The sequence below is a fragment of the Schistocerca serialis genome, chromosome 9 (assembly GCF_023864345.2).
Source record: "Schistocerca serialis cubense isolate TAMUIC-IGC-003099 chromosome 9, iqSchSeri2.2, whole genome shotgun sequence".
In the NCBI taxonomy this organism is placed as follows: Eukaryota; Metazoa; Arthropoda; class Insecta; order Orthoptera; family Acrididae; genus Schistocerca; species Schistocerca serialis.
The window spans coordinates 479,161,158-479,176,430 of record NC_064646.1 but is presented as its reverse complement, the minus strand read 5'-3'; the positions used below and the strand labels follow the sequence as shown (position 1 = coordinate 479,176,430).

Genomic DNA, 15,273 nt, shown 5'->3' with positions numbered 1-15,273 from the left:
CTGCAAGTTTACTCTTGTTTTGATAATAAAGCTTCACCTTTAATGCCCTGCTCCTTTAGTCCAACCTCATGTTGAGGTTTCAACAAGTGCACTGCAGACTGGTCAGGTCTGTGAGACTGTGAATCACGATGACTGATCACGGCACCTGGTGGCCATAGTTGGAACCGGACGGCGGAGCTGTATCGCATGGAAATCATGCACCCCATACTCTGGACATTTACGCTGCCAAGTTTGGTGCTCGTACGGTAGCTAATTTCCGTGTTATAATGTGTTAACTAGGGAAAGTTTAATTATAAACGCCTGGTATGTCCGCTTCCCTAATGTCATTTTGCTGCTGAACTTGTGCGACGGTTCATTTTTATGGTTTACGTGTAATGTCTGCTAATTTTATGGTTACCTAACCTGGTTTCTTATTGAAACTCCTACACTACAACAGGTCGTCCAGTGTCCAAACTGCCGTGGTTGCCTAACGATCCCAACAACGCTTACGGGAACGAGAACTGCGTCGACTTCAACAAAGACGGGTACACAAACGACGTGCCCTGTGAGAATCCAGCGCCATTCTTCTGCGAGCGCCGGCTCTCGGTGGTCGCGCCGGACGGCTACGAGTGGCTGGACGGCGCCGGCCGCTTCTACAGGGTGCACGTGGAGAGGGCGGCCCGCGCCCACGCGGCCAGGACGTGCCGCTTCGAGAACGCGACGCTCGCCGTCATCGACACGTGGCGCCGCGCCGAGGCCGTGCTCGGCCTCCTACAGCCCAAAAAGGAAGTCTACCTCATAGGCTTCACGGATGAAGCTGTCGAAGGCGACTTCATTACTGAAACAGGTTAGTATGTTGTATACTCCTTTTGCATTTCCATCGGCTCCTCGAAACATCACACCCAAAGTAGGTATTATTATTATATAGCATTAACAGCAACTAACAATTGTGGGATTACAAAATTTAACAAAAATATATTAATTTAATAATTTGTAATTTAAAAAGTAAGTCTATAAATTAATATCTAATTTGTCGATCCATTCTAGGACTGCCTCTGTCACTTCAAAAAAATCTTCCAATTTCCCATGGTAGGGTCTTCTGCTACAGCTTGTTACAATGTGATGGATCGTCTGGTGTTCATTTCCACAGTCACACTGAGAAGATGACACCTTTCCTTATCGGTAGAGGTTTCCGATCACTTGGTTTCCAGGCACGACGCGTTAGTTCCATACCGGCTGGTCTTGTGTCAGGTCTTTGGAGGGTCTGATGTTCCTCATGGGCAATAGCGTTCCACATTTTTGTCCACTTTTTGTTGATACTGAAAGTAGCTGCCTGTAGCGATTCTGGCAATAGGACAGATGGCTGACTAAGTTTTAATCGGTTCATTCGGAGTGCAGGAACATTAGAGTGCATTGGGAGCTCGGGGTATTCCTTGAAGAGGACGTTCTGTCTTCGGAGGTCTGCGTATAGGATCTCCTCACAGCTTCAAGAGTTCTCTGTTGGGTGACCAAGGCCAGATCGTCTGCATAGATGAACTTCCTTGACTGTGTTTCAGGGAGATCAGATGTATACAAGTTGAACAGAATTGGTGCCGGCCAGGGTGACCGAGCGGTTATAGGCGCTGCAGTCTGGAACCGCGGGACCGCTACGGTCGCAGGTTCGAATCCTGCCTCGGGCATGGATGTGTGCGATGTCCTTAGGTAGTTAGGTTTAAGTAGCTCTAAATTCTAGGGGACTGATGACCTCAGAAGTTAAGTCCCATAGTGATCAGAGCCATTTGAACCATTTTTGAACAGGATTGGTGCCATGCTTATCTACTACAGATCTCCTGGCTTAAACATGAACGCGAAACTACTTCACAACGGTTCTTCTCAGAACCAACCAACCAAACACGTCAGACAAAGTAGCTAAATGTTGCTGGATCGGATTTATCACTACATACAAAGATCATGTACGAGTTTTCTTGATGCCTACACACCAGAATGCAACACAGAAAACCAGTAAATTGCGTTACTATCGCCTTTGCTGGGACTATACTGTCTGACTTTCACAGACTTTTGCAGTATGTTAAAAGTTCTCCATTTATCTCGAGACTTTGTTTTAATGTACACTTATGTATTAGGCTCAGCCAGAAATTTAAAACCGTAACTGTTCCTTTATGGGGTGTAGAATAATATCTGCTACCAGTCAGAATAGGTGACTTTATTTAACACACGACCAGTTTCTGACATGTACACGTCTTCATTAACGTGCTTCCATCCCTAATACTCAGTATTGGAGCTGAGTGTAGTTGGAGTATCCACATAGTTTACTCACTACATTTATCACACTTTTTACAAACATGTTTAGATTTTTTCCTCATTAACTGTACATTAGTTACAATGGTACTTACTGGTACTTCCATGTAATGTCTTTTAGACAATAGTGGCACTTCAGATGCACCCCCATTCACAGCATTCGTTGTGATAAACACGAATGGCGCACGACGGAATCTTCAGCAGTTGCGATACAGCTCGTGCACTACTCAGAGATCGCCCGTTGCATCCAACACTCTTATACACGGCAAGAGTAACTTCTACAGTGTTTTGTGGTGCAACTGGACAGGAAAAGTCCCCTAATCGACAGTTAAATCGAATTTCCAAATCATGTTGTTTACCGACGATCATTCTTCCCACTCGCTATTCGCGAGTCGAACAGGATTGGAGGGATCACATAGTGGTATCGAAAGTACCCTCCGCCATACACCATTTGGTGGCTTGCGGAGTATGATGCAGATGTAGAGGTGTGGAAACAGGATCTCTTCGCATTCCGTTAATGCGTCGATACGCATGAAGAACAGGATAATTTTGCTGTTGTTTTGATAAAACAGCAGTAAAGTCTTGCTCACCTTATCTAGATCTGTGGTGACTATCTGCGACTTTAATGCACACTGATGTCAAGACTGCGTCGTTGTGTCAGTACCGGCGTCTACCAGCAAGTCGTGACACCAACGCTACGAACAACAGTATCCTGCAGCACGCACTCTGAACATCATCCCTATAAAGTTAGGAACCCATATGATAAATAGTTTTCCATCTAAATTGGCTCTGGTGGCAAAAGTTTGATTATAACCGCCTAGTACATGTACACCACGGCGCCACTTAAGTTTATCGTCAGTGCCTAACTGCAGCATTGAGATTGCACTATTAAACTCAAGTTAACTGTCGGTGATGTGACAGTGAGTCAAAACTCCCCAAAATAATAACGACGGCTACACCAAGACCAGGAAGATCTCATGTAATGATAGACAGAGACTGTCGAGCACTACAGAGAGCGATTGTAAGGAATCGCATTAAAACGGCAGAAGGAATGAGTAGTGAGGTCCAGAGCGGTGCTAGCTTTCCGGCTAGACTGAACACTGCGCAAAGGGCTTTAAAAGGAATGGGGTAAAATGGTCGAGCAGGTCTTCGTAAGCTACATGTGTCCATAGGCAATGCTGAGCGACTCCTCAAGAGGTGCAGAGACCTGTGCTATTGGACAGTGAATGAATGGAACGAGTAGTTTGGAGTGCTGAATCACGCCTTGCCCTGTGGCAATCCAGTGGAACGGTTTGGTTTGGCAACTGTGTGGAGAAAGTTACCTGCGATAACGTGTAGTACCAGAAGTAAAGTACGAAGGAGGCGGTATTACGGTATGGAGGTGGTTTTTGTGGTGAAGGTGTGCTGTCCTTACTGTGCTTAAGGAAGTGCTAAATGCCGAAAGATTTGAAAAAATTTTACAGCCTTGTGTACTACGCACAGTGGAGGAACATGACAATACACTCTGTCGTAAACTGCATTTGTGAAGCAATCGTTTATGGACAAAAACGTTTGTAGCATGAACCGGTGTGCTCAGGGTCCACACCTGAATCCAACGGAACAGTTTTGGGAGATGTTAGAACTTCGACTTCGTTGCAGATCCCAGCTGCCAACAATACAGCCTTCTCTGTTTTGGCTCTTGAGTAAGAATGGATCGTCTTTCCTCCACAGACATTGAGACATCTCACTGAAACTCTCCATAGCAAAGTTCGAGTCATCATAAACACAAAGGATGGACACAACCCATATTCACGTCCACCAATAGAAGTTCGGGTACTTTTGATTAGACGGTGTGTGAAATGTCTGAAAATCAGATTGATACATCAGCTCCTACCAATTTGAGTAGATCAACTGTAATGTAGAATGTGTTTTTCTTCTCATTCTTCCACAAATTCAATAGAATTAATTCATTAATTTTTGGTTGTCTTCTTTGTAAGATGAAATATCTGTTGTAAGTCTGTTAGCTGCAGTCGAGATCGAATAAATGCTTTCACTCTTCTCCTTCTCTCTCTCCCTCTCTCCCCCCCTCCCCTCTCTCTCTCAGCAGTACATGAGGCGTCATGCTAGTTATTCTCATTCGAACTGCTGCAATAAATGATTAATTTTGTGGTGTTTTCTTTGTGGTGTGAGTCCACGAGATGCAATCGACATCGAATAAGGTACTTCACAGGCGCTCTTTCTCTCTCTGAATGCCAGAGAAGGAAGTTTGCTTGCCATCCTACTATGAAATTGTTGATTTAATAAATTGACATCGGGTTGCCTCGAAATTCACATGGATAGTTCCACGTCGGAGTACAGGGTTCAAACGGTTCAAATGGCTGTGAGCACTATGGGACTTAACATCTGAGGTCATCAGTCCCCTAGAACTTAGAACTACTTAAACCTAACTAACCTAAGGACATCACACACATCCATGCCCGAGGCCGGATCCGATAGTACCAGCGCGGTTCCAGACTGAAGCGCCTAGAACCGCTCGGTCACAGCAGCCGGCCGGAGTACAGGGATGATGCCACTGTCTGGAGTATCGCAAGTTGGAACTCACTGATGAGCTACCTCTGCTAGTGTTGAACCAGTACCGTTTTTTCTCACTTTTCTTCATCCACGTGTATTAGTGTAACGACTCATTGCTCAGATCGACGTAGCCTAACTGAGAGCTCCTTAGGTGCTTCCATAATCTCAACCTTTCCTCGCGCACCTAGAGCGTGTGATTGTACGATATGTTTCGTTGTGCTCAGTACCTGTACGGCGTGACCTTTTACACGAGTATATTTTGTTATTTGAACTCATATTTACCATTTCTGGTACTCATTAGAAACATATGGGATGCTAAAATACAGTAGAAAAATACCATAACAATTTCCAGTGGTTTATTGATGCCAATTCGCACCACACTTTCACTGTTTCTGTTAGAATTGAGATCGAAAGCGTCAGGTTAGGGAACCTATTTGACAAATTAATCTACGACAAAGAATCAGAGCGATGGATTAAAAATATATATGCTGCTAGTTCCACGTACGATTGGTTTTTTCCCACAATTTGCATTACAGTTGATCTACTCAAATCGGTGGGAGATCAGGTATCAATTCCCCTTTCCAGGATAATAATGTTAAAATTATGCAACGTACTTTCATAATTTTGTACACTCCTGGAAATGGAAAAAAGAACACATTGACACCGGTGTGTCAGACCCATCATACTTGCTCCGGACACTGCGAGAGGGCTGTACAAGCAATGATCACACGCACGACACAGCGGACACACCAGGAACCGCGGTGTTGGCCGTCGAATGGCGCTAGCTGCGCAGCATTTGTGCACCGCCACCGTCAGTGTCAGCCAGTTTGCCGTGGCATACGGAGCTCCATCGCAGTCTTTAACACTGGTAGCATGCCGCGACAGCGTGGACGTGAACCGTATGTGCAGTTGACGGACTTTGAGCGAGGGCGTATAGTGGGCATGCGTGAGGCCGGGTGGACGTACCGCCGAATTGCTCAACACGTGGGGCGTGAGGTCTCCACAGTACATCGATGTTGTCGCCAGTGGTCGGCGGAAGGTGCACGTGCCCGTCGACCTGGGACCGGACCGCAGCGACGCACGGATGCACGCCAAGACCGTAGGATCCTACGCAGTGCCGTAGGGGACCGCACCGCCACTTCCCAGCAAATTAGGGACACTGTTGCTCCTGGGGTATCGGCGAGGACCATTCGCAACCGTCTCCATGAAGCTGGGCTACGGTCCCGCACACCGTTAGGCCGTCTTCCGCTCACGCCCCAACATCGTGCAGCCCGCCTCCAGTGGTGTCGCGACAGGCGTGAATGGAGGGACGAATGGAGACGTGTCGTCTTCAGCGATGAGAGTCGCTTCTGCCTTGGTGCCAATGATGGTCGTATGCGTGTTTGGCGCCGTGCAGGTGAGCGCCACAATCAGGACTGCATACGACCGAGGCACACAGGTCCAACACCCGGCATCATGGTGTGGGGAGCGATCTCCTACACTGGTCGTACACCACTGGTGATCGTCGAGGGGACACTGAATAGTGCACGGTACATCCAAACCGTCATCGAACCCATCGTTCTACCATTCCTAGACCGGCAAGGGAACATGCTGTTCCAACAGGACAATGCACGTCCGCATGTATCCCGTGCCACCCAACGTGCTCTAGAAGGTGTAAGTCAACTACCCTGGCCAGCAAGATCTCCGGATCTGTCCCCCATTGAGCATGTTTGGGACTGGATGAAGCGTCGTCTCACGCGGTCTGCACGTCCAGCACGAACGCTGGTCCAACTGAGGCGCCAGGTGGAAATGGCATGGCAAGCCGTTCCACAGGACTACATCCAGCATCTCTACGATCGTCTTCATGGGAGAATAGCAGCCTGCATTGCTGCGAAAGGTGGATATACACTGTACTAGTGCCGACATTGTGCATGCTCTGTTGCCTGTGTCTATGTGTCTGTGGTTCTGTCAGTGTGATCATGTGATGTATCTGACCCCAGGAATGTGTCAATAAAGTTTCCCCTTACTGGGATAATGAATTCACGGTGTTCTTATTTCAATTTCCTGGAGTGTATTTCATTTACTAAGACTTTACTTATTTTGTTGGAGAGGGAAGTGGGCCGTTCGGTGATGATAGCAGAAAACCTTCGATAGAAGAGACTATTTCCAGTCACGAGCAGAGGTTTTATTTCCCCAAAAGCCAACGCCTAAGGGATACACTGAACTCACTCTCTACGACTACAGTTGGCTACCGGAGTTAAACTGAGGGACGAACTAGTGGATACGTCTGGTCGCGGACTGAGCTAACAGGCAAAACAGAATGTTCTGGATACCGACGCATTCTCACCAACCCATCACGCGCGCCCCACGTGATTGCCCCCCCCCCCTACCCCCAGTCTTCCTAGGTGGTGGGGACAGGGTGGTTCAGTAGCCGCCCCTACTTCAGCGGTACATGACATAGCGCCCTAGTCGGCGGTACTACCGTGGACTGAGCGTAGGTACCACGCAAAACATCTGGTAGTACTGTGCCGCCCCACGCTCAGCCACTGTCTTACTAATAAGGCAACTGAAATGGAAAACTCGTTCCACACACATTTCCTGCTCCTTCTGCGATAGCCGTTTTACGGATTCTCAAAATAAGTTACAAACTATAAAGTTAAATGCAAATTTGAGTGGCTGCAGTGGAAGTCCTGCCGAAGGTTTGTCTTATATGCCTTCAACCAGACAATAGTCAGAGACGTGTTTGGAAGCAACCCAGTCAGGCTGAACGCCTTAGACACACTGTCCAGGGAGTGCAGCAAGGGGGAGGTTCATTGCTGTTTTGGGGTGGCATTATGTGGGGCCGACGTACGCCACTGGTGCTCATGGGGCCGTGCGGTTCTAGGCGTTACAGTCTGGAACCGAGCTACCGCTACGGTCGCAGATTTGAATCCTGCCTCGGGCATGGATGTGTGTGATGTTCTTAGGTTAGTTAGGTTTAATTAGTTCTAAGTTCTAGGCGACTGATGACCTCAGAAGTTATGTCGCATAGTGCTCAGAACCATTTGAACCATTTTTGAACTGGTGCTCATGGAGGGCGCCGTAAGGGCTGTACGATACGTGAATGCCATCCTCCGACCGATACTGCAACCATATCAGCAGCATATTGGCGAGGCATTCGTCTTCATGGACAATTCGTGCCCTCATCGTGCACATCTTGTGAATGACTTCCTTCAGGAACATCGCTTACTAGAGTGACCAGCGTGTTCTCCAGACATGAACCCTATCAAGATGTTAAAGGTGTTGGAAAGGGCTGTTTATGGACAAAGTGACCCACCAACCACACTGAGGGATGTACTCCGAATCGCCGTTGAGGAGTGGGACAATCTGGACCAACAGTGCTTTGATGAACTTGTGTATAGTATGCCACGGCGTATACAGGCATGCATCAATGCAAGAGGACATGATACTGGGTATTAGAAGTACCGGTCTGTACAGCAGTCTGGACCACCACCTTTGGAGGTCTCGCCGTGCAATGTGTCTTTTTCATAAGCAAAAGAAGGGCGGAGATGATGTTTACGTTGATCTCTATTCCAATTTTCTGTACAGGTTCCGGAACTCTGGGAACCAAGGTGATGCAAAACCCTTTTTGATTTGTGTATTAAGAAAGGCGTGTCAAGTGTTGTCTAAGACAGCGTAAAATGTGTGTATATTTCGAGTAATAACGAAACAGGATACAGTAATGAGAAGAGTCGCCTACCATCATTGTCTGTACTACAGATCTTGCCCTCTGTAGATAGACTAGGCTGGGAAATTGGCATCCCATAAAAAGCACAATCGCAAGTTCGAGATTACACCATAGCAGCCTCCGCCGAAGAAGATCCCACGACCGACGAGCTGTCTTCTGCACTGGGGCACAACGACAGATTGGTGGAAAGAACGGTTAGAGACTCTTATTCAATCTCTCCAGTTTCCAGAACTGACTTCCAAAACATGCATAAATTATAGCGGATTCACATATTGTCTTGTGATACACAACTGGCTATTCATTCGCGTGATTTAATGATTGCTGTCGAGAGGGGATCTCTGGTTTGGTTGTATATTTCAATAGTTCCAGAAGGCTGTTGACAACGCTCCTCACGTGTGGATCCTAATCACATCGCATGCCTTTGGAGTATCTTCTCAGCTGTGTGACTGGATACGTGAATACCTGTCAGGTAGATCATAGTTCCCCCCTAGGGAACTCACGGCTCTTTTGTGAGTTTGTGTGTGGCGTACGTGGGGCCCAGAACTCTTGCGGCCCTTCCTTCTTTCCCAGGCTCCATTAACTTCCCTGTGGCCCTTCATCCCTGTCCTCACTGCTTCTCCACTGCCCCTCCTTCCCCTCTCTCGGTATGCTTCCTTATGTCAGCCCAGCTGTCCACCTGGTTTCTGATATTCCTTCTAATTTTTGTTCCTCTTGCTTTTTTCTTTCACCTTTTCTTTTTTGGTGTATTTGGTCCCTATCTGTGGTCTGAGAACTCTCCATCTAAATTTTCTCTTCACAGTGTCAGCCATCTGCTAAAGAACACCTTATTTGCTGTCTTCGACGCGTGGTCTTACCGCCTCTTCCATCTTTTCCTCAGAACTGCTGTCCTTTAACGTTTTGACTGCTCTGGACGAGTTTACACACGCTGCTGCTACTGTCCACAGATTCTCTGGACGCTTTAATGCGCACATTTGATACTTCCGTCAGGTCTTCTAGACGTATATATGCGCCCCGCCTTGTAGCCGCTTTGTGCTCCTGACATGTTAACACTAGAATGGCGGAAGGGGTCAAAATGACCACGGCCATCGTTTTCCGTTCATTGTCATATACAATTTATTTACTTAGTTAATGAAATTATATGACTTTTCTAATTTTTCTCCTCTTTCTAAAGATGTTTTAGTATTTACAAAATATTTTAATTTTCTTCGCCATTTCATTCATTATACCTAGAATGGCGGAAGGGGTCACTTTTACTCCACTGTAATTTCTCTTCTGCTTATAAGCAAATTATCCAACAATACAGCCAGCAATATAACAGAGCAGTTGCTCCTCATTGTTGCAACTTGGCACATGTATGTTCTAGTTCGCCATAACTTATGTTGTGTCAGTCAGGCAGTGTTTGTCCGTGAAACACGTTTTCGAACATGTATCGTCAGCGTGGACTTTCTGATGAAGAAGTGTTACATCTCTTAGAGAATTCACGAGATGAATCGGAAACTGACTTCACTGTTGAAGATGATGATTATCTACCTGCACAATTGAAGATGAAGACATTGTGAACGAGGGGCGATTAGTGGAAGAGGATTCAGATGCTGATATACGTCATTCATCATCTTTTTCACCACACCAGGTACAGTTGGAAGCGTCTACAAAGATGACTGCAAGGATTGGAAGAGTATAAGGGACTGGAAAGTATTCATGTTCTGGAAGGTGGTCAGCTTTAAACGTTCTGAAGGAGAGAGGAGGCCCCACTGCTTATGCTTGCCAACGAGTAGACAGCTCTGTCATCAGTTATTGATGAAGCAATGCTACGCCTCATGAAGAAATACACACAATCAAATTCTCGAAAAGTAATAAAAAACAATGACTGCACAGTGTCACTTGAGGAACTGGAGAAACTGATAGCCACCATGTATGTTCAGAGTGTATTGCTCACAAAAGGTATGTCTGTGGACGATCTTTGGTCGCACTCTTGGGGCATGCTTTTGTCAAGAACATTATGCCAAGGGACAGATTTCAGAAGCTTTTCAAATTTCTCCGTTTTGATGAAAAATCAACCCGGGCTGAACGCCTGGCAGCCAGCAAATTCGCTCTTGTATCTGAAATTTAGGGAAAGTTAATTAAAAACAGTTTCCGCGCTTACCGCCCTGAAGAAAATATAACCATTGATGAGCAACTGTTACCAAGCAAAGCAAGATGCAGGTTTACTCAATTCATGTCCTACAAACGAGGCAAATACATGCTCAAATTCTGGTTGGTTGTTGATGTAATCACAAAGTATATATGTAATGCTCTCCCATACTTCGCCAAAGAGGACATGCACAGAGAGAAACAACCACTTGGAGAGTACATCGTTCTGCATCTCATGGAGTCATTTGTAAATCAAGGAAGAAATGACTATAGACAACTTTCTTAAGTCTCTTCAACTTGCTAGAAAACTCAAAGAAAAGAAAACTACATTAGTTGGTACAATGAACAAGATCCGCCGTGAAATGCCGGATGAAGTAAGGAAGCCGAATGCTGAATGCACTCCACTACAGTTCTGCACAATATTGACAACACAGACTGCACCTTGACTGTATACCAAGGAAAGAAGAATAAAAATGTCACTCTTCTGACATGCTGAAATAATAATAAGCAAGGAAGGAAAAAAATACCTGAAACCGTAATGCTCTACAATGCAACAAAGTACGGGATGGACATGGTTGATCAAATGATGCATAAATATACTATGAAGGTTGCATGTAGGAGATGGCCAATGCATGTCCTCTACAACTTACTGGGCATGTAGACAATTAATGCATGAGTCATCTATAACACAGAAACGAACGAGAAAATGGAAAGGAAGACGTTCACACTGCAACTGGCAAATGAACTCAAGGGAACGAAAGACAGGTTCCTTGTGGAGTGACAGCTCCAGGGTAGCATCTGCTGTGCTTCAGCATGGACACACATTTTTCAATTCTCCCTCCTTAAAACACAGGCAGTGCATTTCTGTTGCAGTACGATGATCAGTCCTGATCCAGAGCTCTTTGTCAACACCCACCACCTGACCATGGTCCCCCATTTCCGTTTCTTGGGTCTCGTTTTTGACAACAAACTTAATTGGTTGCCCCATATCCGCCTTCTGAAGACTGGCTATTTCCGTGAACCCAACGTCCTTTGTTTTCTTGCACTTACCTCTTGGGGCAGGTATTGCCAGACTCTTCTCCACTTTTATCAGGCCTTAGGGTTGTCCTGTCTGGACGATGCTTTTCAAGTTTATGGCTCAGATTCCCTTCCACACTACTCCTATTGGAGCTGGCCTGCCATTGTGGTATTTGTGGCGCCACCAGTGTCTTTCGGACTAGCCTTTTCGATAGTATTCTGGTTTAGGCTGGATGCCCCTCCCCCCTTCCAGTTTGGTGGTCTTAGGTACTGGTTTCCTACGCTATCTGCACTTTCCTTGCCTGCCAGTCCTATTCTATTTCTTTTGCAGCTTCAAGAGATGACCTATCTGCTTTCCACACTTGGATTGGTTTGCTGGTTGGGCTCTGCATCACCTCTCTCTGACTTAATTCCCATCTTCCATATTTGATCTGTTTTCCACGTCATCCCCCCCCCCCCCCCTTTCAGTTAGCTTCTCAGTCCCAATGTCGAGTGGATCTCTTCTGGAGTCCAAAACGTTCCATCGTTCCAGTGCTGTTCCTTTGTTAGTTCTTGCTCTTCTGGGAACTTCAGGACACTGCTGTTTTTTACACTGAAGGCTCTAAATCTGCCGACCATGTGCCATATGCCTTCAAGTCTTCTCGAGGCGAGTGTCAAGAAAGTTCTAAGGTACTGTGATGTTTCTGGGCTTCAGCCTAAAATTTTAGGTTGGAATTTTGAGTGTGTTGCCGAGTGGGTGACCATTCGATTTTATTCTTGTAATAGGCCAGTTCCAAACATGTGCTATGTGTTTCATTTTAACCCCTCCCCCTACGTTCTCTTGCAGTTCTCCTCTTTACATGCTGCTTTCCACTTTGCTACTGTTGACGTGCACACTGCCTATGTAGACTGTCCCCTTTAATTGTAGTCTTATTTTTGCACTTGCTGCATTTTAGTGACAATCGTCCGTTATTGTTTCCGTTCGGGCGCTAAAGACTACACTGTTGAGCGCCCATAACACCATTCCATCTATCCATCCATTATGTCTTCTGTTGACACAGAAGACCCTATCTTGCCTAACCTTGGGTGGTGTGTTTATTAAGGAAGTGGCCATCTATCAGGCCCTCTGAATTATTAAACTGTCCTTTCTCACTTGCGTTTTGTTATGTACAGACTTGATGAGTCGCCTTCAGGCTACCAGCCAGTGTTTTTCCGCCCCACCCGTTGGTCTCTGCCATCTACGACCTTCTCGCTGATCTTGACCGTGTTACTCACGGTAATGGAAGAGCTGCTCATCACCTTTACGAAAATAATTATCTACAACATCCGACTCCATCGCATACCTTCTTATCACAATTACGGAACGGCTTCGACAAACGAGTGCCTTCACCATCAGCAGTCGTGACTGTAGTACTCCACGGAGACGCCACACGTCCAAATTGGAAGAGACTGTACTGGATTACGTTGGGGGGAACCTGTCAACGAGTACACAAGCACTTAACATGTGCAGTGGATGTAAAACAAGTGATGCACTGGGACACGCCTAATAAATTACTTGTTAAAGTGGTTGTATTACTAAAATGTTTTCAAATGGTTATGTCACAGAAGCGGTATATTTCTGGACACGGTTTCCAGTCCAAAATATTATCTACTCAGTCCACCACCGTGCAGGACCTAGAAGCTTGTAAAGGGAATTTTAGAGCACCTTGTTACTTCAAGTTCAGCTACGTGATCATCCCAATTTATATTACTTGCAATTGTAGCCCCTAGCTGTTAGGTGAATGAATTGTGTATTTATCATGTAGCCAAAATTTAACTACTTTCATTTATAAGTAATGTGGATGACTTCACACTTTTTGTTGTTTATGGTCATTTGTCACTTGTTGTACCGTACAGATATCTTGCCTGTATCATTTTTCAATTGGTTTAGATCTTCTGATGACTTTATTAGCTTGGGAATGACACAGCATCATCGACAAACAGTTTAAGAGGGCTACTCAGATTGTCTCATAAATCGTTTATATGGATTAAGAACAGCAGAGGGCCAATAACACTTCATTAGGAATTCCAGATACCGCTTCAATTTTACCCGATGTCTTTCCATCAATTACTGTAAACTTTGACCTTCCTGACAGGTGCACAACACGCACAAAGCTTGACTGTAAGTTGCTTGTGTGGAATGGTGTCAAAAGCCTTTTGCCAACACAGAAATACAGAATCAATTTAAGACGCCCTTTTGATAGCACTCATTACTTTAGGTGAATAAAGAGCTAGTTGTGTTTCACAAGAATGATGCATTCTGAATCTGTGCTATATGTCAGTAGATGGTTTTCCTCAAGGTAATTTATGTTTAAAAACGATTTATGTTCCTGAAACCTTCTGCAAGTCGATGTTAGTGATATGGGTATGTTATTCAGCGGATTACTCAAATATTCTTTCTTGAGTATTAGTATGGCCCGTGGTTCTTTCCAGTCCTTAGGTATGGATATTTTGTAGAGCGAGCGGTTGTATGTGATCGTTATGTATGGAACTTTTATATCAATCTATTCTTAAGGGGTAGTGCAGAGGAACTCAGCAATAATATGTACTCCGCAACAGAAAACGCAGTGTTATTTGGCTTCTGAAAACTGGGTCAGTTATAACAGTGCAACGTAATTTTAGACATTAGTATGGTGGTGAACCACCTGCAGTAAAAACTATACGTCATAGTCTAATGTCTTTAATGAAACCGTTAGTGCTTTAAAATCAAAATCATTAGGTAGACCGAGAACTTCTGAAGATGTTGAACAGGTCGGCGTTTCGTGTGTTCGGAGCCCGAAGAAGTCATTTGTCAGACGTAATTTACAATTAGAAGTGCCTTCGCTTCCCAGGAAGGTGGATAGGCAGGGCTAGTCCAATACCTGGCTCACCACGAAGCCCAGACTTAACCCCACTGGACGTTTTCTTTTGGGGCCACCTAAAAAATGTTGTGTACAGTGAAAAGATCAGAGACATCAATCATTTACGGGAAAGAATCGTCGCAACGGTTGGGACAGTTACACCTGAAATGTTGGTGAATACATGACGAGAATTAGAATATCGTCTTTACGTGTGCAGGGCAACAAATGGATCCCACGTTAACGTCTACTAACATTAAACAAAACTTGAAGGAATTCTCTTTCGTGATATGTACTCATTGATGTAATTTTTCATTAATTTCCCCATTAAATTTATACTTAAAACTAGGGAGCTGTTTTTTAAACACCCTGTTCAATCTGGACTAGAAGATTAGCCATTATTATGTAATTTAAGCTGAGGATATCTACATCTAAGTTACTCATGTTGGCAACTATTCTTTGTTCGAATTCTCAGATATTTACTTCATCGTCTTGGGTGAAGGAATTTCTGGAAAAATGTGTTTAGTAACTTTGCTGTAATGACCTTGTCTTCAATAACATTACCATTGCTATTGTGCAGTGAAGATATTGATTGTGTTTTGCTGCTGACACACTTTACACAAAACCAGAATATATTCATCTTTATCAGATTTCGAGGCAGAGTTACGGTGTGGAATTATTAAAAGCATCTGACATTGAAGTTTGCGCTAAATTTAGAGTTTCTGTGAGGCATCGGTC

General features: G+C 45.0%; 1 protein-coding gene across 1 annotated transcript in view; it reads left to right on the top strand.

Annotated features, from left to right (window-relative positions):
• LOC126419146 (uncharacterized) overlaps positions 1 to 15,273 on the top strand; it is a 163,966-nt gene that overhangs the window by 106,214 nt on the left and 42,479 nt on the right. The window contains exon 5 of the mRNA XM_050086256.1: positions 437 to 826. Coding sequence (XP_049942213.1) covers positions 437 to 826 — 390 coding nt within the window. The remainder of the gene's footprint in view (positions 1 to 436; positions 827 to 15,273) is intronic.